Genomic DNA, 26,883 nt, shown 5'->3' on the forward strand with positions numbered 1-26,883 from the left:
ATTTCAGGGCTAAATTTAGAAGCTATTTAGCTTCAAGATAGTAGAAAACCAGTCAAAGGTGAGAGTGGCTTTGAAGAGTCCTGAACTGGGGACACGAGGGTAGGACAGCCCCATCTGCAGCTGGCAACACCTTTCAGCCACTTGTGATCCAAACCCAGTCTTAATTCCCATGCCAGGGGATAGGACAGGCAGAAAATAAAATTGCTTTTTAGCTGAAACTTTTTCCTCAAGCAGTCTTTGAAAAGCTTTGTCCTGGTAAGTAATACAGTCATTTTTCTGTAACAAAAAAGCCACAGAGAGATATACTGCAGAGATACATAGGGGAAACCACAGAGAGAAATAGGACTGTTGTAATATTTAATTAAACCCAAATGCCAAAAGAAGGCTAGGGTAGTCTGAACATGGGGTCTACACGTTATCATTAACCAATGGTGCCAAAACGACCTACTATTCCCACACTTCTAGGGAGGAGGAGGAGGCATCCCGAGGCTGTCATGTGTGGGATCTGGAGCTGGGAAGAGGACAGCCTAGGCAGGGCTGCCCATTTTCCTTGTAAAAGAAATTAGATCGTCAGGAATGAGGCCTCCAGAAATAAGGCTTCATTTGTAAGATGTAAGATTAACTAAACTGGTTAGATTCTGGAATTAATGGTTTGAGCTAAAAAATGAATGTTCAATATACATTGACATTTAGGCTAAGAATGAAATTAAATGCTTAAGAGTATTTTAAAAAAACATCAGTAAAAGTTTCTATTTCTGAAGATTTTCAAAACAAATCAGGGATTTCTGCAACAATTTCATTCTCCTAAATAAAATTTACCAGAAACAGAAAAATGTATACCACAGTAAATGCCAGAACAGATACCCTTTCAAAAATGAACAGGCATGTGTTCAATATAGGGTTTGGGGTTGTTTTTTCCCAAAATTGCTACCTTGTAGAAAAGGTAAGTTTTGCTATCAATCCACCATAAACTTGGGTCACATTTCTTTAACCTATTAAGCTCTGCTTATAGTTTTTTTGACATACACAAATATAATTTTGCAGAAAGATTATTAAAATCTAGCAATTAAAAGCTACCTGAAAATGGGTCATTTTCTCCTAAAATGACAGTGCAGGGATCTACACTCTGCAGGGTTTCAGAGCAGGTCCTTGTGTTAACTCACAGGTAGGTCATGCAATGTCTATCAGCCTGGTGGCCAGGATTTTCACAAAAGGGAGCGTAAACCCCAGAGGAACACCCCGGGTAGAAATACAGCACTACTCTGGGCTGACCTTTCAGAAAATCAAACTTCATGAGACTTGATACCACCTGGTTTTCAGCAGTAGGAGTTGAAATTCCTGATCCATGACCTTTGCATACTGTCCTAAATCTCTCAACACTGGGGACACGGCTCATCAGGACTGAAGCAGCACTGTCACTGCTGGCACGTGCTTCCCTGATGTGCCTCGGAGCAGGGAACATCCCTCCAGCAACCACAGAAATTATGAGGTTTCACATCACCGAGATTTTTAACTCCTCCTGGTGCATCTGTTTGCTAATCCCATCCGTTTGGGATTAAAGCCGTCATTTTCAAGGAGTGACCTTGCCACCAGTATTCCCAGTAGCAGTGTTATGTCACCCTGACTGTGAGGAACCGAATGACACCCCTGCATCAACAGATGCTGGGGAACCCTCTGAGCAACCCCAGTCCTCTTTGATTTGCCCACCTACAAGTAAACGACGTACAACAAAACCCTGCACTGTTTGTATATGAGCACCCCTGCCGTGCCCTTCATAAATTTACAGATAATTAAAGCCTTTTAAGGTGGCTGTATGTTGAAGGTAACTGCTCTGTGATTTAAAGCCAGGATCTATTTGTCTGTTGTGTCTTTCTTCGAGGTTCCTGTTGTTGCGAGCACAGCAGAATTTGAATAGTATAAGCACTCTTCATAAATTCCTGCTCTTCATAAAACTCCTGTTGGATCAAAAGCAGAACCTCTATGCAAGAGCAGAGAAATCTCCAGCCTTTGATTTGGAACAGATGAGGCACCCTATGTTCTTCTAAGATTAAAAAAACACTGTTGGCACAGCACACAAAAAAGAGAGGCAAAGGAACTACATGAAATAATTCAAAACAAAGGAGGTGGAAACTCAAAAATAGCACGAGGAACTCAGATGACAGATTCAGAAGCAAATGAACTGCAATTAAGAGGACAATTTCACGTCCAAAGAGGATGCTCCAAACACCAGCCAGAGAATGGAGACCCTCTGGACTAGCAGTGAGCTGAGCGCAATATAATCCAGTCTTCTGACAGGAAGGTGAATTAAGGCAAATTATCAATTACATTTTTGTAATGGAGTTAAGAGATAGTTACCTCTATCCATAATTTCATAAGTGCATTTCCAAATTAAAGGAAAAGACGAGTGAACCAAATCCAGGAAAAAAGGATTAGTTCAGTTTGGAAGCTGCAGGTCATGCATTTCTTGAGCTTATTGAATGGGCCATCAAGGAAAATGACAACACCACTAAAATAAAGCAGTACACTAATCACAAAAGCCAGTCATGAAAATAAAAGCTACAGTGTGTTTTTTATGGACATCAGAGAAAAGGTTTGGTGCAGAAAAGAATAAAACTCAAAGTCTGGGATTTGTATTTTTAAGCTTGTCAGACCTAATGATCATGAGCTATCCCATGATTAAACTGCAGTGAGGATAGGTAAACTAGTCAAGGTGTGACCTGTGTACCCACTACAGTTGACCCAGAGTGTTCACACAATCTGTGCTCTGCTGTGCTGGGTCAGGGCACAGGTCCCTCCAGCCCAGGACTCAGGTCCTGACAGGCCCAAAGTAGAAACCATAGAAGACCAGGGAAGCTAATAGTTCATTTCTGTTCAGTCAAAGCTGGAATGCTTTTGTATCTTGGGATACTCTGTATGCAATAACTACATCAATGGCAAAAAAAATCAATTTCCTATTGAAAAGGTATGCTTAAAGGGTTAATATATTTGCAGATAATAGGCTTAGGAGAGTTGGAGTCTAGACTGCTTACAAACACAGATGAACAAACTTTAATATGTTTTTGGTTTGAAGGCCCCTCCCTCCCCCAAAGTTGCAAATGCAGAATTTCTCACAAAACCCAGTGTAAGATCAAGGCCTTGGACCCTGTGGTGGTGTGCTCCCCCTCACCTGATCTTTTGCCCCTGGCTCTGCTCATGTGATAAGTACCAGTGGCAGTTGTGATAAGATGCACCTGGTCACGATGGCCATGTGCAGCTCAAAGTGGAGTACTGGTAAACAGATAAGCACACAATAGCTGAGAGCTAATTTATGGATGTGCGTCCTTGTCCACCTAACCAGAGCAGTAATTAATATCCGACTTAGGCCACACTTGGCAGAAACTAGTATCTGCAGCTGGTATGTAGGTATGACTATGAGCCGGTCATCTTACCCCCATAAATAGTGAGATGCCCAAGAGCGCTTTGAGATCTCCTGCACGGCAGCAGGCTGCACGACGGGATCTCCCCTTGAGTTGGGGTGCCTCTCAAGGTTACTCCTTGAGGCTGAGTGGTACATTGCCATAACAAGATGCTCGGCAAGTGGCTAATAGCATGCTGAACTTTGAAAACTTAGCTGCATGATATAAAGAATTGGTTGTGTACACAAAATCCTTTAGATATAAACCACTGAACAAGCCTGGGACTAGGATTGGATCCAGCCACCCCTAGACTCCTCTCTGAGAGGGAGTTTAGAAAGCAAGGGGGTCCTTTCTGAACCTTGTGACTCAATGGGAGGGTTTCCCTGACAGTTTGTCTGACCCTGTTCTCCAGGCAGTAAATAATCAAGTAAACCTTGCCATCAAACCTTGTTGAACCACTGTCACATTTACTAATTTACTTAACTTGTAATACATTAATAAAATATATACTTTTGCTTCTCTCGAGTGGTATGTGCTCTCACTCTCTCTTCTGCGACAACCTGACGTAGTTGGCAGGATCCACAAATCTCTATTTGCAACAGACCCTGAACCCCTCTGAGCAGTGACTAATTTCTACATTAGACTCAAACTCATACTACATTCACTTGATAACTATCATACATTCACATAATAAGTCACAGTGACATGGGTGAACTAAATCCTACTGAAGCGGTGAGTTCAACAGCCAGGTTTCAGTCAGGGAAAGTGAAAATCATTGCTGTGAGAAGGTGAGACCCCAAAGTTTGCTCTCTAGAAAATCTACAAACAGACCTATTCTGTTCTATACCATTTTTATTGTCCTATACCTTGTACTCATGGTGTTATCAAGCCTAGGACAAACTTAAATCTACTTCTAAGGCAAAGTTTCCATCCTTACATCTGTCCTTCTACACTTTGTAGAAGTTCTTCAAAAGGACCCAGCAAAGAACTGAGGTCTGTCTTACAACTTCTCACTTTTGTCCTGGTTCAAGGGAAAGGAAGCGCACTGTCTTGCAAAAGGAAAAGGGCAGGAAACAAAGAGAAGTCAGAAGACCCGAAAGAAAGAGAAGAGCAACACGCTTACCCCCACAGCTCATAAAGCAAGAACAATGTCTAACTATCACAGTGACTGGCATTCAATATATAAGGCAATGGCTTAATTAGCCACAAATACGGTCAGCTAGCGAATGTTAAAAGGTCACCTGATACTAATTGTGAACAAGACAAACTGAGCTGTTTAAAACAACCTGTCATGAATAATTTCTCAGGGCTTAGCAATTCTGCATGCTTCTGTAGTTTGCTCTTCTCTATTATGGTTGAATAACATTCTGCTAATTATTAATTGGATAATGATTTGTTTCTATCACTAATTCAATAACGTGTGCACTTTGAAAGCTCCCAGCTCTAGAGACGATAAATATTGGGCTGATCTTCATTTAACTGCTCTGGTTGGAAGACAGGTCCCAAGTGATGGAAGTGGAGCCTACGGAGTTTTCTGCCCACTTTTGGGCACTACACCCAAAGCCACTGAAAAATTTGTGTTCTCTGGAGACTGAGGCAACGCTGCTTCTCCGCTCACCTTGCAGGGAACAGAAGGTGTCCGACACTGGGTAGCGATTAGGAGCTTATACATCCTGGATATTAAACAGGGGTCTGGCTGGAAATTAATAGTTCACCCTCAGGGGAACTCTTAGGGGTATCCAGAAGGTGGAAATATCTCACCCCTCTTCTACATCCCACTTCCAGACCTAAGGGTCTTCAGAGCGCTCTGTAAATAGACTGTAGGAGGAAGGGCATACCACAGGGCACTGCTGTACAGTACCGACCACCCCTCTGGCCTCTCACATGGGTCCTGTGCCAGGGCCATGCTGCAATCAGTTCTGCTCGGATAAAAAGCTGAAGACAAGAAAACCAACAATAATACCCTTGAGCTACCACTCCCTACAAGAAGCCAGACCATTAAAAATGCCACATAAATATCACTGACAGAAAACAGGCTTCAAGGTTATTCAGAAAAGCCCCACACACAGACAACCTCCTCTTTTTAATAGTGATAAAAACCCTGAGCTTTTCAAAAGAGCAAGTCATGGCACAGGCAAACCCACCTTTCAAAACCCAACAGCTCCCTTTTTGCAGAAGAAAAGGTAATGTTGTGGGGGAAAGGTATAGCATTCCTCCTTCATGGGCCACAGAGGCATAATCAATTGGTACAACAGCACATTGTTGAAACACAAACCACGGAAAGCTCCTTTATGAATCCGTGCAGCCAGCTGGAACAGCCATCAACAGCTGTGAGAGGAATTCACTCCAGGACTGAATCACTTCATCAGGGTGGGGTTTTTTTTCCTTTTATTACATGTGGCTCAGGCTGCTGATCCTCATCCTGAAGACCCTCCACAGAGCAGACCTACTTCTTTCTCTGCTCCTTTATATACTCAGGAATATTAATGGTTCCCGTTGTATTCCTTAGTCTCCCCCTGACACACCATTTCTCCCCCTCCCATCATACAGCTCACCAGCAGTCTTCCAAGTTATTACACCACCTTGTGTGGTGACCTAAGCTTTTTGACTGTAAGTCAGACAGCATTTGTGATTTGGGGCAGCACAGGTACAGAATTTGCCCCTAAGGTAAAGGATTTTGTCTATAAATTGATTTAGTGTAATTATTGTGATCGTGCAAATCGTGGAAACTGGAAAAAAAGATCCAGATGAAATGACATTTCCTGCTTGCTCTACATCTAATTCTGCCCTATTTCTGTTTGACATACACTAGCCTATTATATGTGAAATATAAGTGGACAGAACCACAGCCCAGAGCCCCAGCAAGCAGTGATGCTGGAATAGACGTGTCTCAATTTGAGCCTGAGACTGGCACAAAATTGCAAGGATGGGACCACTGGCTGCTGAAGTCAGGTGTACTTGGCAGGAGTGACAGCAGGTGACATCACAGGGCTTTTGTAATTAAATACGATTGTCTCAAGAAAATTCCTGATTCCTTCACTGAAAACAACCGTACAAACCTCCAAACTTAATGAAAAGGAACACAAAATTTAAAATAAAAACAATTAAAAGCTGAAGCAGGAAATACCTTCAAACAAAATGCTGATAGAAATATAGCTGCTTCTTCTCCTAAGCTTATACTTTTATGGGATTTTAATACAAATGAAAGAAATCCACCTGGTATTCTGGCAGCATAGCCAACTTTAGCCCCCTTCTACTTCATTTCCCTTGTAGAACGCCAGCAAACTCTTATACTAAGGAAAAACTCAGTATTAAGAGCGAAAAGAAGATACCAGAAGAACGGTGTTCAACACTCATGGCAACCTTGTGAAAGCTGTTTAATCCAGCCAAGTAAACAGGTACACACCTACGACAGGCTCCAAAAAGAACCGTTGAGTGGATAACTGTGCTCAGTATAAGGGCTATTTACATGCACCATGCCCTTTTTTAAATCTCCTTACCTGAACTGCTACAGAGAGATGGTTCCACGAGTCTGCCGGTCTTATCGTAACAGGCAATAGCTCGCAGTCGTACACCCTCGCCACACTCCTTGGCGTCTCCGTGGGATCGCGCTCCCAACCGCGGCTCGGATGTACCTCCTCCGATAATGCAGTCGGACCAATTTCCATGGGGCTGGGAGGTAAACACCTCACAGGGGCACAGCTCTGTTTCAACTTGAGGATAAACTTCTGTGTTCTGGCATTTGTCTCGCTTTCTGCTTCGTCCTGTTCCAACCACAGAAATCTGTTCATTAGCTTAACATCTGCTATCTTTGATAACAACACGTCATATTATTTATACTTGCATGAATTCAACACATTAGAACCAAGACAATCTGAATGTTAATATCCAGGAACGTTTACGAAGCATCTATTACCTGCTGCCAGCGCTCTGGAGTGCAGGGACAATGTATGTATCTCCAGGGGCAACTGGAAAACTTGGAAATACTGTTTTGATGCGTAGGGCAAGGAGCAAAATGCAAAGTCTTACTCTAGGAATGGTCTGCCCAGAAAACGCTTTGTAATTTTATATAATATCATTTTTCTCTAATTATGTGATGAAAATAAATTGATTGTTTTGTCTCTATTTGCTCGCAATCAATGGTTGCTAGGACAACTTCCAGAGGACTCTACTTTAGCCACAAGTTCTTCCTTGAGGCTACTTTACAAATTAGGTAAAGATGCACTCTGCACACAATCCATGCTTTGAAGAAAACAGAAGAGATAATCCTCAGTAAACTATTAGGGCTGGAAAGCATTTCAATGGTTATATCTGGTTTAATGTTTTCTTTTGTTCCATTCCTTCAACAGGCTTTAAAAGAAGGCTCTTTCAGCAGCTTCAGGAAGCAGCAGCATTCAAATAATTCTGTGGTACAGCTCTCTGCAACTGCAGTCTCCATGCCGTGTTCCTGGAGGACTTCTAGGAATGTGAAGAGGTCCCAGGTACAAGAATTCATGCTCCCTGCATCCCTACAACTGCTCAAGGGAACAAAGGTCTGTATACAGCCTCTAAAGATAAAATCAGCACTTTTCTTGGCACGGGCTAGCCAACGTGGAGCAGCCTTTATGCTGGCTGAGCTCAGCAACGTCTTTGCATTTTGCATCTGCACAGAGGGGGAGAATTCATCTTCACTAACAAACCACATCTGTATCCCATCCTCAAAATGTTCCTTGGCCATCCTGGACACACTAAAATTAATTCTGCAAAAAGTTTTTAAAGCTTTGATCCAAAGAAGTGTTTTCTCTTTGGTATTGCACACAAATAAGATACTAAAACAAAAAAAGAAGTTATATAACCCAACAACCCTCTTTCTAGTCTGGAACCAAGAGTCACTTCACCACACGTCAGTAGGAGGACAAGCTGGCTGTCATTGATACCTGTTTGCATACAAACATGCAGCTCCAAAGGGAGGGGCAGACCCGTAATGTCACTGTCCTTCCAAACCCAGCTCTTTCAAAATTGTATTTCCAGAATTCTGGGGAATGTAAAATTTGCCAGCACAAAGGGAAAATAAACACAAAGAAATCAAATAGTGCTGGCATCTTCGTATTTGTGTGTGTGTGTACATATTTTTAATATATATATATATTTATTAGCAAATCCAGGCAAGGTATAAGAGGCACAACTCCACATACTTCAAAGAAAGTCTTTTAAAAGGCTTTAAATACATTGGGAGCTCTCTAGTGGCATTTCCAGCATTTTACGTTTGACAAGCTGACAGGAGCCCCAAGCTCAGGCTATACGTACAGCTGTATGCCCTGCATTGTATTAGTAAACATGGGAATTTGGGACTTGCCCATGTTTTGCCATTATTACACGAAGCACATCAGACACAGGCAAGGATGCTAATAATCTCACACTTATACAACACTTTTCTTCCAACTTGCCCTCCCACCTTTTTTGTAGAAATCTTCCCTCTAATGAAGTTGCTATGAAAGCCCTGTTTTGGGGGGAAAAGTGACGTTCATCCCATACTCTTCACAAAGAAGTAGTTTTAGAATTAGTGATAGTGATATTTTTATCATCTTCCCAGACTGTTTTAGAAATTACTATTAAAAATACCACTGCAAAAATTTTCAAGGACACATATCTTTCATTAAATAGTATTTTCTTTTTTAAATTAAATTTCTGAACACTAACAAATATTATATACATTAAATATTATCAGGTAGTATATGCTACACATAAAAATTGTATGAAACATTAAAAATATACCTTTCTACAGACCATACATTGGATCCATAGTTCAGTGAATTAACGGACTGTATTAATTAACCGAAGACTTACCTAAAAACTGTTTTGATTATAATGACTTTGAATTTTGATATGTTCTGTAATAAGTCTTTTGCTTCTTAAGTAATGACTAATTTTATATGTAGAGTCTATGATTACTTACAGGGTAAAATGAATAATACTATTAAAAACTGAGTGGGAGGCAAGCAAATACTTAGCAAACAATTAGCAGATTCTCACTAAATGACATTGTTAATGAACTCTTATAATGAAGCCGAAGCATTCACTTGAGCACAGACATAGGCTGTGTTGAACAAGGAGGTACAATTTATGCACGCTTACTGAAAGGTGAAATAAAAATGGATAAAGGAGCCTTAACAGCATGAAGTACTTCTCAAACAGCACTTTCCTTAAATCTTTTACTGAGTTCACATGGATGAGATTTCTTCAAGACTTTCAGCCAGCTCCAATTTTCATGAAGTTTTATGCAAAGACAGGTCAGCATTAATCTCAGCGACTTCTCCTTTTGAACCGTGGCAAAACCAAAACCGATGTCTAAATTGTCCTCCCTCGCTGCTCTCTGTGGTGCTGTGCTGTCCCCACCCCAGCGTCACCCAGGACACCCCTGCGGCACCTTCACCATTTGCTCTTTGGGATGCCTTTGCTGGGAGCGGGCTGAGACCAAGAGGTCCTTCCCATCAGGAGAAAGGGAACCCAGCAAGGTCTCATGGGAGAGCCAGATGGTGTTTGGTCACAAACGCAGTGCGGGTGAGGAGACAAGCCATCAAAACCTGGATATCAGAAACCACTTTTGGTCCACTTACTTGAACGGATCTATGTCTGATGTAGAATGGAGTAAGAAAGGGGATAGGTAGGACCATACTGTTTTGTAACTGCCACAGACAATCATAAAGAAAATTCAGATTTAGAACTACCTGGAAGTAAGTATTCACTTATATATATAATTTTTGTAAGATCAGGCACCTCTTATTCTGATAGGGATAGAGGATTTCTACTACTATAAACATACAGGCATCAATATAGAAAACATTTCAGAATACGCTCTTTGGCAGAAACAATACAGCATTGTATAATAATTATTTTTATGTGAAAGAGAAATCTTTATACTTTAATGAGCCATACTATGAATGACAGCTTGACGCCAAGTATGTCTGTACATGGTAATTGTTAGCTTGGGTCATTCCAACAGTAACAAACTGAGTAACAAGCTAGCCATGAAGCCAGGTGCAAGTCAGTCTAGGACGGAGCAGTGGTAGCCACCATACCTTGCTGCCATTCAGCTCCCAGGCACTATCACAGTAGATATTTTTACAGCAATGTTAGTATTTTACTCCATAGCAGAAGTCTCTGAAGTTTCAACTCCATTAATGGAGCAAACTCAAGCCAGCTACACCATAGCTCTCACACACAATACAGAAATATGAAAAGCTGTGAATGTTCAGGATAACAATGACAGTAAATTTCTTGTAAACCTTCTGAAAACAGTGTAATTCATTTTGATTTGATTTAGCTATGTGTGGGGGGTGGGAGGAAGACAACTCCTCACAAAAAAGCAGCTCCAAACTATTGGTGTTATAGGTCTTTAAAGCTTTTCAGTTCGGTCAGCATTCAAATAACATAATAACAAACCATAACAGCAAGTATGGGAGACTGTTCCATGAAATGGTTTGGACTAGAGTGTTTAATGAACATATATAAAGGATCAAACAAAACTGTTTTAACGATATTGTTTTTTCTTTATTCATGGTATTAATTTTCCCTGTTGAACTACTGGATTCTGCTGAGCACAAGACTCCCAGCTTTAAACTTCATGCAGATTTCAACAGCCTTAAACAGAAAATCACACTGATTGTTATTCTTCTATACACATTTCCTGCAAGCTTCCCAGACTAATAGGTCAGATAAACTTGCACAATGCATGGTCACTGTTTTATTCGGTTTATGTCTAAAAATGGCTTTCCACCACTGAGTTTTTCTGCACTCTTCTCATACTGAAATGCATGTGCATAAAGCAGGCAATGATCAGTATCAGATCAAAAATCAGCTAGGGAGGACAACTACTCTGTCTGGATTTTCGCAAAACCCCAACATGAGTCCATCAACATCTGAGAAGCATTGTTCACAAGTATCACCATCAGAAAAATACTATAAAAGATTATACCTGTGAGTGACCGTCTCCTACTTCTAGTTGATTCACAGTCAAACGAGCATGCTGTAAATTTAGACCAAGGGGTAAATGTGCAGTCATCTTTGCAGGGAACGAGACACTCCTGTACAAGAGACGGCATAGCTCCTGCCCATCGCATGCAGTCACTGACATCGGCAGAGTCGTCGTGCTCCGACAAGCACGTAACAGCTGAAAAGCAAAGGCACAGAAATCTTTATATTCTTATATATATTCCATTATACTCTAGGCAGTCAGTACTTGTGTTCTAGGCAAGATTCACTTTCCTGGGTTAATAGGATAAAGCTGATTTATTTTTAGGTTGTTATTCATGCGTCACTCAAAGATGTGCTAAAAGCTTCACAAAACCATAAAGACACATTCTTATTTGAGCAGTGTGTTATCTAAATGACAATATAAATTCAATATTCTCAAGGAGGCAGTCATTTTAGGGGGTGAGGTAACAGTTTAACCAATGATACATTGTATGCCTAAACATGAAAAGAATACTGCAGCTGTGTGCCGTAAAGCATATTTGGTTGAGGCCGGGATGCCCAAGCTGTGATGCACACATTACCCGTGGAACTGAAACAGCTTCAAAGTGGAAAAAAAAATTTAAAATATAAAAGAAAGCTTCTTTCTCCAAAACTGCCATCTTTTCCATATTTCAGATGAAGGGACCAACTGTCTGAGCAGCTTTCCCATAGAGAGTGTGACCTCTGCTCTGTCTGAGCAGCGGATGCTAAATGCTAAATAGCTAAACAGCTAAATGGTTCTTGCTGCAAGGTATAAACACCAGGTCTGCCCCCTCCAAATGAGTTCCCTAAACATTGTGCTACCCCTTGTGCTCTCCTGCTCTCTGGCCATCTGAACCTTTGAGTTTCTTGCATAAGTGGATATGTTTAGGAGGAAGGGCACGAGCGTTCAGCCTTCAGACATGATAGAAAGGGGTACTGCACTTTACTAGAAGCCTGCTTTTATGGTGCACTATAGCTTGCTATAAGAGCACTACTGAATGTGTCCATTAACAGAAGAAAAAAACACAAAACATAACTACTCTGTAGGTCTCAGCTGAGGACAGCATCACTCTGCCGAGCTCCATCCAACCTGAAGTGCTTCGCACATGGGCACAAGCAGAGCCCCTGTGCCCGTACCGAGCTTCACCCTCACACACAGCGCTATCAAGGCTGCAGCCCACATTCAAATGCAGTGCATTTCTCTGGTCCCCTGCCCAAAGGTTTACCAGGTCTCTATGACTGGGCCATGGCAATAGGAAACAACAGGCACAGGGCCGGGCTGGGGCTGAGGTCTCTGAATTTGGACGTAGATGCCTTTGGGGCCAGGCAAGAGTCAAACGGCGTTTGCAAGAACACAGCCCAGGACTTAGATGCACTGATTTCCCCCCAGTTTTATTTTAAGTCAATGCCCTTTTCCTTCAACAGCCCTGTCCTTTTTTGTACAGTATTGATTAATTTTTCAGGATGGACAATGGCACTGAACAGCCATGATGGAGGACAAAAGTATTAATGTATAAATCTGAATCACAGGAAGCCTCTAATAAAACTAGCTAAAGTTTCAGTGAATTAATAATAAGTAATTATAATAAATAAAAATAGCCTGCACATCACGGAGCCTTCCATTTCATTAATAATAATTAATTCTCACAGAATCTCCAAGATTATAGGCTATTTATATCCTACATTTTAGGTTAACCAAAGTAAAGATAGGCCGTGACTTGATTAAAGTAATAAAGTCAGGGACAGAGTTAGGGATTAAATTTGGTCCCAAGAGTTTAGTCATGTCAGGCTCTCTGATTTCAGGCAAGTCCACACATTGTATCATAAAGCTACAGAAGATGAAACGATTTAATCCAGATTTTATTATATAACTTTAACAACCTGTGATATTATTTTATGGAGATTCCTAAATAATTCATGTTTTCGAAGCTGCATATATTTTTCCTTGTTGCCAGAATGTAATGTAACTAGGAATGCGTGAAGAAAAAGGGAAAAATAACTCTGTTTTCTTACAGTTAAAGGATTTACTGGGGTGTAACTTTGCAATGAATACACATGATTTTTGTTTTTTAACTACAGTACTGTATGGGAGCAAGGGATGGGTTGGCAACCACCTGGAAATAAAAAAAAATCTTATTAAAATGTAATTAGTTTTCTAAGGAAAAAAATCAGCATTTTGAAGAACATGCAAAAGGCAAGCGATCGCTAAAAGTCTCTTTAGACTCGAGTGACAGTAAATCAGCATATTAATAACTACCTCTAAATTGCTGATCCTTGCCTTTCACTTTCAATCCTTGTGACCCTTCCTATCTCTCAACTCCGGCAGTCAGAAACCTGGAGACATTCCCCTTCTCAATTACGAGAGCGCAAGGACAGAGGTCACCACTCTGTACGGGAAAGCGGGGTAATTGCCCTTTCCAGGAAGGTTAAACAAGTAATAGACTCTGATGCCCAAGGTCCATGTAGCCTCATTACCTTCAGCAAGGACACCAAAGATCTGGCAGCACAAACGTGTCCACGTGAAGTACGGCCAAGTGTATGCAAACCGTCTTCTCAGCATCGCTACAACTGCTGGTGTCTGCAGGGAAGTGAACAATAGCCTACGCTGCCAGCCCCATGAAGCAGCATTTGCAATTGCATTATAAACCATCATGTTGCAATGTTTACTACTATCTGACAGAAGACCACAATTCATTCATGACATTTATTAATGGCAACACAAGTGATGGAACTTCTAAATATCAATGTTAAACCAGACGCTCCATGCTGAAATGAGTTATTATTTAATGGCCTGATCTTCTACACAAATGTCCTTAATTTTAAGCATACAAATAACGCACTGAGTTCGCTGAGTCTATTTACATGCTAGAAGTGATAGATACATAAGGGCATATGAAATTGGTGCAAATATTTGACAGACATCATGGAGCTTAAAGAAATTAGTGGCAATAGTAAACATAGGTAGAGGAAAGTTAAATTACAACAACAAACAATATAGTGGATTATACATGTATAAGCATGGAGACAAGAAGGAGTTGAAAAGACAAAAATATAATGGACAGTCTAGTAAGGGACACGAGACCTAAAGGAGGAGAGGAGGAGGATCTCCTGTGAGGTGATGAGGGACAGGCAGGTGGTTGAAAACACAGAACTGCTTCTCTTCTCTGCTTCAGGAATTTTTATAAGTGCAGATCCTCGTAACTCAGTCTGGTCATTCCTGACAGAGCAACAAAGCCTCGGTGTCAGCAAGGAGAGCAGGCAGAGGCCAAAGAGCAAGGAATCCAAAAACCTTTCTGATGCCTAAAATACTACCTGAAGAGCAAACGTTCTGCTTGCTTCCCAGTCTCCTGGACTTTTGCTCTTATCAGTGCCAATGGTGCTATTACTAAGCTGGTGGGCCCAGACGAGTGCCTCTTTGGTGACCCAACTGGCAGCTGCGTCCCTCTGCTGGCAGAGCAGGCACTTCTTGTTTTACACGCACAAAATAAAATGCCAGCCATGAACACCCGGTACCCTTACACACCAAAACCCCACACCTCCTCACCTGGCCTAAGCAGTATGGTGCAGTTCAGTCATATTAGGAGGCAATTCATTTCTACTCAAGAGTCTGCAAACATCTTCAAAGACAATGCCAATGTGTGACTTCTTCAGTTTGAACTGAATTATCTTCAAAAGCCTGAGCTTAATGGGCCTGATCTTTACAGCATGTCAGTCATAAGAAATGGCAGGATTTCTGCTACATGCTCACAACTATGTTTGAGGTGAGCAGCATGAACTGCTAAAATAAATTAAATAATAAAACAAAAGCCCATTACGGCATTTTAATGGATTGAGAAGGGCCAGACAGGAAGCAGCAGAGCTGCCAGATCCACTCCAGTGGCTCATGCAGGAGCTAGTCACCTCATTCCTGCCTGCTGCAAACTTATTTCCCAGTTAAGTTAGCTTTAACTTTTAAGAGAAAAATATTTTCAAATACAGGCACTTATGGAAATAGAATGAGACAAATTTGTTTTCAGTAGACCTTCAGGAAAGTTAGAAAATTTATCCTCGATGGTTTCAAACTACTGATTGGTTTGGTTCATGTCTGGTTTATGTTGCATAAAAAATACTTCCCCGTAATCCTCAGTTCTGTCACAATGGTTTTAAATAAACTCATACCGCAAACCCATTTCTGCTATGTCAACATCTCTTTTTTTTTTTAAGTGGGATACCACCGGAGGGCAAATGCGGTCCATTTGCAGCCCTATGCACTAAGGGGGGTGTGTGTGTGTGTGTGTGGGAATCACGTAGTAATGATAGATCCCTCCTAGACATAATGTGTGATTTCTACTATCTCTGCAGCATTTAAAATAGACACAAATATATGAATAGAAGTAGCTAATAACAGGACACTGCCAGATAAAGGGTTTCAAACTATAATATTGATTCCCACAAAGAGGGGAAATGCAGGATTTCTTTTTGATCTCACGCTATTCTTTCTTATTACCACCAGTCAATGCCACCAAACTGGAATTAAACACTTGGGGCCAAGCTGCGGGATGACAGTTCAATGCAGTTCTGTTGATATAAAACAATGGCTGGCACACAAAAAAAGTACACCTTCTCTCATAACGACAAAATTAAAATGATGAATTAAACGGAAAGGTAACCAGGTTTAAAATGCTAAAAGAAAATATCTTTCTTCCAGGGCAGGGCTGGAGTTGTTTAAGAGACAGCACGGATACACCTGTTAAGGCCCTAACAAAAGTTAACAATTACCATGAGCACTGAAAATAGCTGCAGATGCAACCACCTTGCTTCAAGACATAAGTGTTAAATGTATGGTTTTGGGAGGAAATTTCCCTTTCTGCTGGTACAAGGTCCTGTCAGGATATGAACAAGGACTGCTAACGAGATAATCAGTACGACTGTCTCTGTCTTCTTGTTTTGTACTTAACACCCACAGGAGTATGTTTGTATGCCATCATCTTAGCATATGGCACGCGGAAGCATATGGAAGCTATAATATTCTTTAACTACATTTATCTTAAATTAAAAGTAAATAGCAGACACTTCTATAAACTTTTACATGGCGAAATCAAATGTTTCTATGCTGTCAAATTGCAGAGGCACTGAATGCATCCTTAGACGATGTTACACCACCACCAAAGCAGCATGTCAGCAGCAACACAGGGGAACTCAAGTGCTCTCAGTAGGCACAGGCCTGACTTAACAGTGCTACAGACAGTCCTAACAAAAGGAGTGTATTGAGAAAGGAATATTATAGACATAGCATTGCACCCAATAAGGAAAGATAACATAAATATAGTTCCTCTTAAGTAAAAAACCAATTACAGACAGTCTTGGTAATCATATTCATTTACCAAAGTTATAATCAATTCTCCTTTAAAAACGCATTTCAAGAGTTTCCAAAGGGTAAGAAGCTGAAGAGTGAGAACATCAACTACCAACCAGTAAAATATACTGCACCATAGCACTTCAATTTGGGAAACCTAAATTAGCGGTTTCAAAACTCTGGAATTAAATGTCATTAGAACATCTGAACAAAACGACTGATAATTCCAGGAAGGTACACTCAGGCAAAACACTAAAACTAAAGCTATGCGATAGTGTAAATCAAATGGCTGGACTTCGTACAGGAACAATGGGATGACCTATGAGGCTAGACAAGACGTGTAGACATGATGATGTAATTATCTTCTCTGGCTTCAAATCCTGGGAATGTGTACAAAATCAAAGCCAGCATGTAAAGTCAATGGAATTATTTTAACATAGCTGTTTACCTTCACATTGTTCAGAAAAATCTCATTTTGTGTTGCACAATTATTGTCATTACCCCTCAACGTAACAAGATAATATATCATTTCTTACATGTACCACTAACGATAAGTGAAAATGAAGTTCAGGAATAATCTGTTAGGAAAAAAGAAGAAAATAACTTTAAGGATCCAGACTTGCTGACTATAAGCACAGTCCCATAACTCATGATGACCTCATTTATTTTCTATATTGATATTCCTTCATACTTATAACAGGTTTCTCCAAAATCCCAGATGGAATATTTACGTTATTCTTGGTATGTTAGCCCAACCCCTAATTACAGAAGGAGACCAAAGGCAAACATAATAGAAGACATAAGATAAGGCTTTGCTGAGACTCAGGTTTAAGTCTAAGGCCCTGTTCTGTAAGGACAAAAGTATACGCTTAAGCTCACCACTGCGACCCCCTCCTTGGATACAGCAGCACTTCCATTAATGAAGTGAAGTGCGTCCAAAGTTTGCACTTAACAGAAGCAAACCAGAAGATAACCATTAAAAATAAGTCCGACGAAAAGAACAAATGATGCCAGGAAGGACATCGCAGACACAAATCTCATAAAAATAACTGAGGAAGAGCTGGAACAACTAGTTATGCAGCAGGGAAACTGGCTCCAAGATCACCAGTTTCCCATTTTGTAATTATTAATGATATTGACAGTAGTGCTAAAGGGCTAACAAATGCCACAGAGCAAACAAGAGCACTGAATAAACACAGCCCCCAACCAACGTGCACCATAAACAAACAAGAGGAGCCTGAGATGAGGTTGGGAAGCAATAAAGATGGTAAATATCAACTGTAAAGATAAAGAAAAGCAACTGAAATGATTTGCATTAAAAGAGGTCAGGGAAGAATTGGGTGGAAAAGTTGGGTACAAAGCATTAGCATGGAGAAGAGGCTGTAACAAGGGAAAGGGGAGAAGGTTGGGATAGAATTAGAAGGGAAGAAAAAAAAGCATGCAAAACTGAAGATCCTCCTCAACCTAAAGGTCCATGGTTTAGCTGCTCTTTGCATTGGTTTCTCTCTGCAGCGTTCCCACAATAAGACATGTACATGGGGAGAAAGACAGGCTAATCTAGGTATAGAGGCCTCAGAAAAGGAGCCCCAGCTGCAGCCTTCTGGGGGCCAGGGTGGTAGGAGGTCACCTCCAGTGCAGCCACAGCCGTGCCCCAGCCTGGGCAGCCACCCCCACACGCGTGTGTCAGACCCGACCATAGGCTTCCCCTGCAGCTAGGGGTCATCATCGTTCACCAGCTGGAAAGGGATAAAGAGGTCTGTACACAAGGTCTGCGTACCAGAGGTGCACGTCCCTCCCATGCCTTTCAATCTCTATGGCCCAGAGCTTCCCAGCTAACACTGCAGCGCAAGCGTGAGAACAGATCAGTTTGTCTGAAAGGGATTAAACATGTCCAGGGCTGTGTATTAAACCAGTAAAATCAGCACAGGCTGACTTCTGTCATTTAGTGCCCGAAACTGGACTCAACTCGGTTCCATTTTCTTAGGGTACAATTTTTCTTTGATACTTATGGATGAGGCTATTGATTATTTAGTTGGGAATATATGATTTGAATCACTGAAAGAATTGAGCTGTACATGTCAATTTTGCCAAGCTATGTGACTTGGTGTTTTAATTCTGCCTCATCTGTGAACCAACACTGCCCACTGTGTAAGAAGGAGGAAAGAAATGCATTGCTATAAATGCCATTCCTCCTCCCATCCACACACTGAATGCAGAACATGGGATTGATACATTAATGTCTAGCACCATTTTCATTTTAATACAAGTGTTTTCTTATTGCAAGTGGTTCACCCTCTGCCTGGCTAGAAAGACAAAATAATATGATTTTTTAATGGTTCAAATTTACTTTGGCCAGTGAATAACTGCACTCTGAGTGCTTCTACATTATGCAATCAGTCTAAGGACTCTCACAATTTTTTCCTTTTTTCCCCCTAACTTTATTATAGGTTTTGAATTGCTTTTACTTTCATTTTCTATTAAAAAGAAAATCAATGGAAGTGCATTAGATGATTAATGATAGAAATTATGCTTCTGCTCCTTTCAGAGAATGTAACAAAATACAAAAATATGCTTCCTTTTTCCCTCTTTCTGTGGCCCACAATTACTAAAATGGAGTTCAATTTATTTGTAGCACCTATCATCAAGTTATATTTAAGATGAATTATTTATAGCACAACTTAAAAACAAAACTGACATCCTTTTATATACACAGACACTGAGAACAGAGTAAATAAAGAGAATCATACATGCCAAATAACAAAAGAGAGAGAAAATGGAAAACAAATACAACGTTTACAGTGTATCTAGTAACTCAAGTTGGAAAATCACTTAGCTGACTAAGAAAGCACTGACTTTCTTTTGACAGCTTTGCCTCAGTCATATACTCACAAGCCAGCGTTTTTAGTGATAGCTGGATAAACTTAAAATCTTATGCAGCCTGCTTTATTCCAGCCAGGTCCAGTTTTTGGTAGCACCCCATGGTCATCTTTCACAATGGCAGCAGAGAGCTCAACACTACAGCCAGCTCCTCACATGGCAAACCCAACCTTAGCAAGGTCTCAGAAGACAGCGCTGAAAACTTGTCCAGTCAAATGTACATGTCAATCTGAATTTTTTTGGTATTGGGTTTGACAAAATTACCCATTTGTATCATCTTTCATATAACTGTGCATTAGAAAACATTGCATTATGTTGGTTTAGGAAAATACATTTGAAAGTCTTGCTCTGGAAGGCAGGCACTCTGCCATTTCACTCCATCTGTCCCTTTACAGTGAAGAGTAGATACTAAATCCAGAACGTAACACCAACACATTGACATATTTACAACTTCCCCAACATTATATTTAAAATATTATGGTCCAAAGTAAAACCTAAAGATTTTAATCTACCCTTCCTCCTCAGCTCCCCTCTCCCCAGCTCTGGCTCTTCTCATTCTGGCATTCAAAACTCCTTGCTGCTCTTGGCCAGTCAGGGACCAGCAACTAAGTCACTGTGGACACAGGACATACGGGCCCTTCAACAACGTTTCAACTCATCCTGACGCCTCCTGCTCCCACCTGCTGGTTCTTCCCCTCCACCAATTAATTCTGTTGTCTATGCCCAAATCCCATCCCACCAGGCATGCTCTAAGTCCCGCATAAAATAGCATAAATTAACCTTCCACTGCATAGGTCTCTTCATGATAGAAAGGGGTTGCATGTAGTTGCATTGGGGTGGATTAATTCCATTTTCTCCAAAATTTGTATTTGCTCACTGCCTGGCCGCACGGCTAACATTTAAGGGAGAATAAACAAGTTTCTCTGAAATTATCAAAAGCTTCCTGAGACTACTGCCTGCAAAATGCTGCCTATGCTGTTGCCCCTCAGTAAAGAGATGCAGATTTGGACTGGTGTGAAATAAGACTAGAAGGTGGCCTCTTCCATTTATCTTTAGTTTAATTAACCGTGCTTTTCCAGACATCAGGCAATCCTAGCATTTTACAGCATACGGACTTGTCGTCTTTATCAAAGACCGAAACTGCAATTCAGAAAGTAGTAACATGGAAATTTTGAGACCCCCCTCATCACTTTCTATATTCCACTCAGAAACTGCTGTTAAATTTTTCTCAAGTACCAATGGATTTTGCAGATATGGTACTGCATAAAACTTTCCACTTCAACTATCACTGAAGAGGAGATAAGAATGCTAAACACTTTGAGGTCTGAAGTCTGGCTACTCATCTCCAGCTTAAAACTGATAAAACAACTAAATCTACTTTGACTGAAGCTAATAAAAATGCACACTCAAATAATTCATGTTATCTAAATTAAGTATCTTTCAGCTGTCATATAATATTGTCTACCTTGTGAGACAAAATATACTGTACTTGAGACTGGAGGGTCAGCACAGCCTAAGTACAGTAAAGGCACTGTGCTTGGATTAAAGGTGAGAGAGGCAGAAATTGTGAAAAAATTCCCACACACAACCTTGAGAAATCAAATGTTTGGGGCTTTTCAGGAGACTGCCCAGTAGGAAACCTAAGTACACAGATTTGAATCCCAGTAAGAGCAAAGTCATACTCTGATATGTGGGACTCTCATATGTGTATACATAATGTACAAATTATGCATACAGAAAGGCTTTTTATACTTCTTCCTAAACATTTCTAGTGTGCAGGGAAAAAGTGTTTTACAGAAACCCTACCTCAGGGCATCCTTTCTTTAGCAGGAAAAAAAAAAATATAAACAAAACCAAAAAACCCAACTTCCCCAGAAGAGACGGAGTCCAAGATACCAAAGGATATATTTCTATATAGTGCGTATAAAGGACCCTGATTCCTGTAAGTATAAGAATTGGTATTTCCGCTGGGTCGTGTTAAATCAACTTTTTTGCGTGAGCAAAGGAGTTCCAATAGGTTTGCCTCTTAAGAATAATAAAAATAATTACATTCATCTTTCCTTATGTTTGTTGTTGAGACCATTCTCACTGCTAGTACATTTCTTTTTACTCTTCTTTTGAAGCTAACAGATCTAAAGGGACTATTTGCTTTCCCCTTCTAGTCTCTTAAAAACAAGGTAGAAGATCAGAGAAGATTCAAAGGGAGATATCTTACAGTACGCTGTGTTTTTCTTATGATGATCTTCTCTTCCTTTTTTTATAGGCGCAAAAAAAAGGAAACAACATTTCTTGTTTAGCTGCTGCTACTGTCCTTGAATTTGCACCAAACTGTTATAATTGAGTGAGGATTATAAAGCAGATTGTATTCCTGCTGAAACAATGGGAAAACTCACGTTTATTTCAAGAGGAAAAGAACAGATCTTATGACACTTTCTTTTTAGTATCTATGAGTGAAGCATTTGTTTGCAAGCATTCATTTCTAAAGCAATTACACAATCCAAACACTGATTGATTACTATAGGATTGTTCATGTATATTACAGATACAATATTTGGACACAAAAAGTTCTCTTGTGACTTCTTTACCATCAGTTCATATCATATAATTTATGCTTTGTTTAATCAAAAAAACAATCGAATACCATAAAAACAAATTAATACAACAGAAAGTAAATTGCATGAGAACTAGAAATGCTTTCAATCCTGCTGGAACATTATTAGTATTTTTAGCTGTTCTTCACATGCTTCATTCTTGCTAACCCCAAGGTAGAGCTGAATGGGATACTACACTACATTTTCTTATATTACAGTCTTTCCAGTACAAACCATTTTAATCTCGGCTATAACAAATCACTGGTTTGATACTCATCTTATTCCCTCTTTTCACCTAGGAAGTTTTGTTCATCTTTGCTGGAGCTCAGAGCAGTTTCTCCCATTAAATTGCTCTATGCGTGAATCTTTCTTGCTGCAGAAGGTTTCTGCCAACTGTCATTATAAGATCAGAGAAAATCATGCTTAAAATGAGGAGCACTTAAAGCAGAGGCAGGTCATCTTTGGAAAGTAACTTGGAGTAAAATTTTGCAGAGGTGGTTTATGTTTATTTATCCTGACTTCTTAGAAAATATTCTTTAAAAAAAAAAATCAGGAAAACAAGTGCCCATGAAAACATAAGAAGAGACAGTAACCTGAGGGCACCTCTGGGGGAGGTGGCTCTTCATATTCCACCAGTGCCACAACAGTGGACCCACCACTTACATCTATATATCCTTAGCATGCCTCTCAGACCTGAGACCTGACCTCAGTGACATGAAGCTCAGAAGAACATCTGGCCCTTTGTTCCCTGGAGAAGGAACACTTATGGCCAATATACCCAGGACTGCTATTTCCCTTAAAATCAAGGAAACGTAATCAGAGGGGCTTCCAAAATTTCCCAAAGTGGTAATTAATTCTTCCAATTTAAAATAAGTTACTTAGGAAATAAAATTCAATGCAAAACCAACTGAATACTTTGAAAATCCATCAAGATTCACATCACATCTCCTTTTCAGAACAGAGAACTGATATTTGGAATTTTAAGTGTGTATTTCAAAGCAACAGTAAATAGCAGCTTTTTAATTCATCAGAAGCCCAAAGGAAAGGCAACTTTCCATAGAAATGGGCTGTACTTGGGAGACCAACTCTTGCTGTTACTGTAATGAAAGTATAAATACAGCACACCACAAATTCATAGTAATTTGTTTCTATGAGCAAGTTTGACATGGCACAGCCAAACAAATTAAGATTGTATGGTTATGCAGAACTGCGAGAATCTCTAAAATATTGCACTGGTATTTTGCCATTTCTAGATCATTCATCGCATCAGACCTTTGTCTCAATTTCTCTTTAAACCTTTGCCTTGTCCTATTTGAAGACCCATGCTCCAGGGTTATATCTTATCAGTTAATTAACTTCTAGAATGGATACATAGCAAAAACGACTATATACACTTTTGCTCATATATATCAAAGCCAGTGTCAACCAACGTGGTTCCTGTGTACCTAATCCAGGAGACTTATAATAAAATCTCATCTTCCATTTACAGCCTGAGGCAAAAGTAGGTCTTGCAGAGAGATGTGTGAAGTGACGACATTTAGTAGAGCAATAACGCTGCTCAACAGCTTAAATATTGGTCTAGCTACTAAACTTTATGCCATGAGGTTCTGGCAATACATTATTAAATACCAAGATTTCATCCACGTTTTTTCTTACTCAGAATAATGCAAAATTCATTTCAGGGCTGGGGGAGAAGGAATTTAAAGGTGCCCCCCCCCAAAAAAAAACCCTCTTCAAGGTAACGTACTCTTCAGTAGATCAAGGCAACACTAACGGGGAAGGATGGCGGGGGCAGGGTGTGGGTGTGTGTAATATATCAGTCCTTCACTGTAAATTAATGAGCAATTTAGCAAGAAAATACTAGAAGCAATGAAAACGAGCACTTTCATTCAGGCCCTATAAGGTCACAGCCAACGAGGAAAACAGGAGAAACCAATTAAGCTGGAAAATTTGATTCAACAAATAAGGACAAGGAGGATCCTTGGAAGCAACTTTGATTTTTATTTTTCTGTCTCTTCACCCAACATCAGCAGATCTCATTGATGTGTATGTAAAACAAAAATCAGGAAAGAGAGAATTAAACAAGAGCCAGCATCTGAAAATATTTTTTCCCATGGTTCAAAATGACAATGAAAGACCCAGCCATGAAAAGGATGTAACACAGACAAAGAATAAAGAATTTGAATGGGAATCAGAGCCTGACAGGATGCAGCGAGGGCTGGGAGAGCCCAGCAGCCCCTCACTCAACTCCAAGCATGCCTCTGTTCCCCAGTGAGGATCAGGCCCTCAGGCTCCTAACTCCTGTCATTTCAGGAAAGCTGTGTGATCAGTACAGCCAAACTGAGAGGGACCCATGACTGGACCCAAAGCACAGGCTATGTCCCAGGGGTGCATCACCAGCCGGGAAAGGCAAGGGCAGAAATGGGGAAGAAACTGGGAAGTTTGTGGTGGGTCAGCTTGGAGAGCTGAGCTCTGCACAACAGATGGGGAAAACTCCTTGGGAAAAGCAGTCCTTGGAAGGAATCACCCTAAAGGAATGAAGGTCAAGTATCAGTTTTATTTTGTATTTTATCGCTGAAAAATAGGATAGCAGTGGGATTTTGTAATAGAAGGATAAAACCTGTATATAGAAGCCAAGATTATCTACTAAAGATCTGTTAAAGAGTTCAGTAAAGAATAATGTGCCCTGTTGTTGAAATACTCCACAAAGGCTTTCAGTTGCTGAATGTACCAGTCTTATCACATAACAAGTGAGCAGAATTTGAAGCCATGTCAGGAATTAAGGTAGAAAAACTAGGATCCTGACCACAGTTCCTCCAGACAACGTGGTGAGCAGCTCACCATTCCCACAAGCACATGAAGGCAGCTATAGGTCCCTCTGGCAGCAGGGCAGCAGCCTGCTCCCATCCCTCTTACCCCAAGATCTGTGTCCTGGTTTCAGCTGGGATAGAGTTAATTTTCTTCCTAGTATCTTCTATAGTGCTGTGGTTTGGATTTAGTATGAGAATAGTGTTGATAACACACTCATGTTTTAGTTGTTGTTAAGCAGTGCTTACACTAGCCAAGGACTTTTGCAGCTTCCCATGCTCTGCCGGGGGCACAAGAAGCCGGGAGTGGAGGGGGCACAGCCAGGACAGCTGACCCCAGCTGGCTAAAGGGATATTCCATACCATGTGATGTCATGCCCAGTATATGAACTGGGGGGGAGTTGGCGGGCGGGGGAGCAATCGCTGCTCGGGGACTGGCTGGGCATCAGTCGGTGGGTGGTGAGCAGCTGCATCCCTTGTTTTTCCTTGGTTTTGCTTCCCTCTCTCTTGTTGTTTTCCTTTTCATTCCAATTTTTAATAATAATTATTTATTTCAATTATTAAACTGATCTCAACCCACAAGTTTTCTTACTTTCACTCTTCAGATTCTCTCCCCCATGTCAGCGGAGCGGGGGGGTGAGTGCGCAGCTGTGTGGTGCTTGGTTGCTGACTGGGGCTAAACCGTGACACAATGCCAAAGGATGTAAAAAAGGATGCAAACTTAAGAAAATTGCCATGAAGGTGATGCCACCCCCACAGGACTCTGTGATTCCCTTAGCAATGGAGAAGTACTAAGAAAGCCCTTATAATCTGTGTTAGAAATAACCTTCAAAGTTTGGAATATAAACTTTAGGACTCATTGAATGATTTGTCTCAATAGGTCAAAAGTCAAATAAACACTATTGTTCAAAAGTATGAAAAAAAGAACTATATTCTTCAACTGCATAATTTCAAATTAGAAGCTGAACCTGAAGTTATTGGAAACATTAAGAGGTTACAAAACTAACTTTTAGCAACACTTAATAAAATAATTAAAAATTTATATATTCTAAAGATTTTTTGATAAATTAGTAATACAACCTACAAGAACATCAAACCAAAATTAGTTCACAAATTGAAATGGATTTCCCAGAAAATTTCTCTCATTACATTGTATATTAGCTATAGTTTGTATAATCAAAAGCAAAGATGTTTTCCACCCTCCTATAATCGAAAGAAACCAAACAGCATCAATCTTCCACATGAAGACAGTCCCTTTCCTGACGTTTGTTCTATGAGAAAATTATAAATCGGGGGGTTGTGTGGGTGTGTGGATTTCTGACTAAAATACTCCCTTCTTCCCCAGCCCTCTCTGAGGAATGGACCCCACAAAAAACAAAAGGTATTTGTGTGCTTCTTCAGAAAACTTGGAAATAATTTGCTTGGTTAATTTATGCAGACATCACACTTCTACCTAAATATATAGATAAAATCCATTCCTTGTAGGTTTATATACATATATCTCTCTTATAAATTACTGCAATTTCCTGAATTTTTTTTTGTTAAGTGCAGGATTAAATCTATATAGATTTATCAAGAAACTTTCTCAAGGAAGTTTCACCAAGAACAGTTTTTAAAAGTCAATAAAACTTCTTATCCTTTAGTTTCAATAAAAGGCAAGAGAACATACTGTAGATTTAGATTACCATATCAGTACTTTTGATTTACTCGCTTTTTCAATGAGAAGACAGGCAGTTCCCACATATAAGTTTATTCCAATGCTGTGACCTTGACTTTTACCAAAAGTTCAATTGCAGGGATATTGTTTTTGAGGCAAGATGAAGGAAGAAAGGAGTTCTCACAGATAAGATAATGAACTGTCAAATGCAGCTTATGAAATAATACTGTTTCAAATAGATGCTCTG

At 40.3% G+C, this 26,883-nt stretch overlaps 1 protein-coding gene and 1 long non-coding RNA gene across 3 annotated transcripts in view; one reads left to right on the forward strand and one right to left on the reverse strand.

The window, feature by feature from the left end:
* THSD7B (thrombospondin type 1 domain containing 7B) overlaps window positions 1–26,883 on the reverse strand; it is a 284,929-nt gene that overhangs the window by 92,347 nt on the left and 165,699 nt on the right. For both annotated transcript variants that reach the window (XR_012660584.1, XM_075092835.1), the window contains exons 13-14: window positions 11,350–11,544; window positions 6,896–7,159 (exon numbers count right to left, since the gene is read on the reverse strand). Coding sequence is in view for 1 of the 2 variants with exons in the window: in XM_075092835.1 (XP_074948936.1) it covers window positions 6,896–7,159; window positions 11,350–11,544 (459 nt within the window). In the remaining variant the exon portion in view is untranslated. The remainder of the gene's footprint in view (window positions 1–6,895; window positions 7,160–11,349; window positions 11,545–26,883) is intronic.
* Window positions 24,457–25,906, forward strand: LOC142057070 (uncharacterized). The gene is made up of 2 exons (XR_012660527.1): window positions 24,457–24,714; window positions 25,585–25,906. It is a non-coding gene; the product is annotated as an uncharacterized LOC142057070 (long non-coding RNA).

Source organism: Phalacrocorax aristotelis, chromosome 5, assembly GCF_949628215.1.
Source record: "Phalacrocorax aristotelis chromosome 5, bGulAri2.1, whole genome shotgun sequence".
Taxonomy (NCBI): Eukaryota; Metazoa; Chordata; class Aves; order Suliformes; family Phalacrocoracidae; genus Phalacrocorax; species Phalacrocorax aristotelis.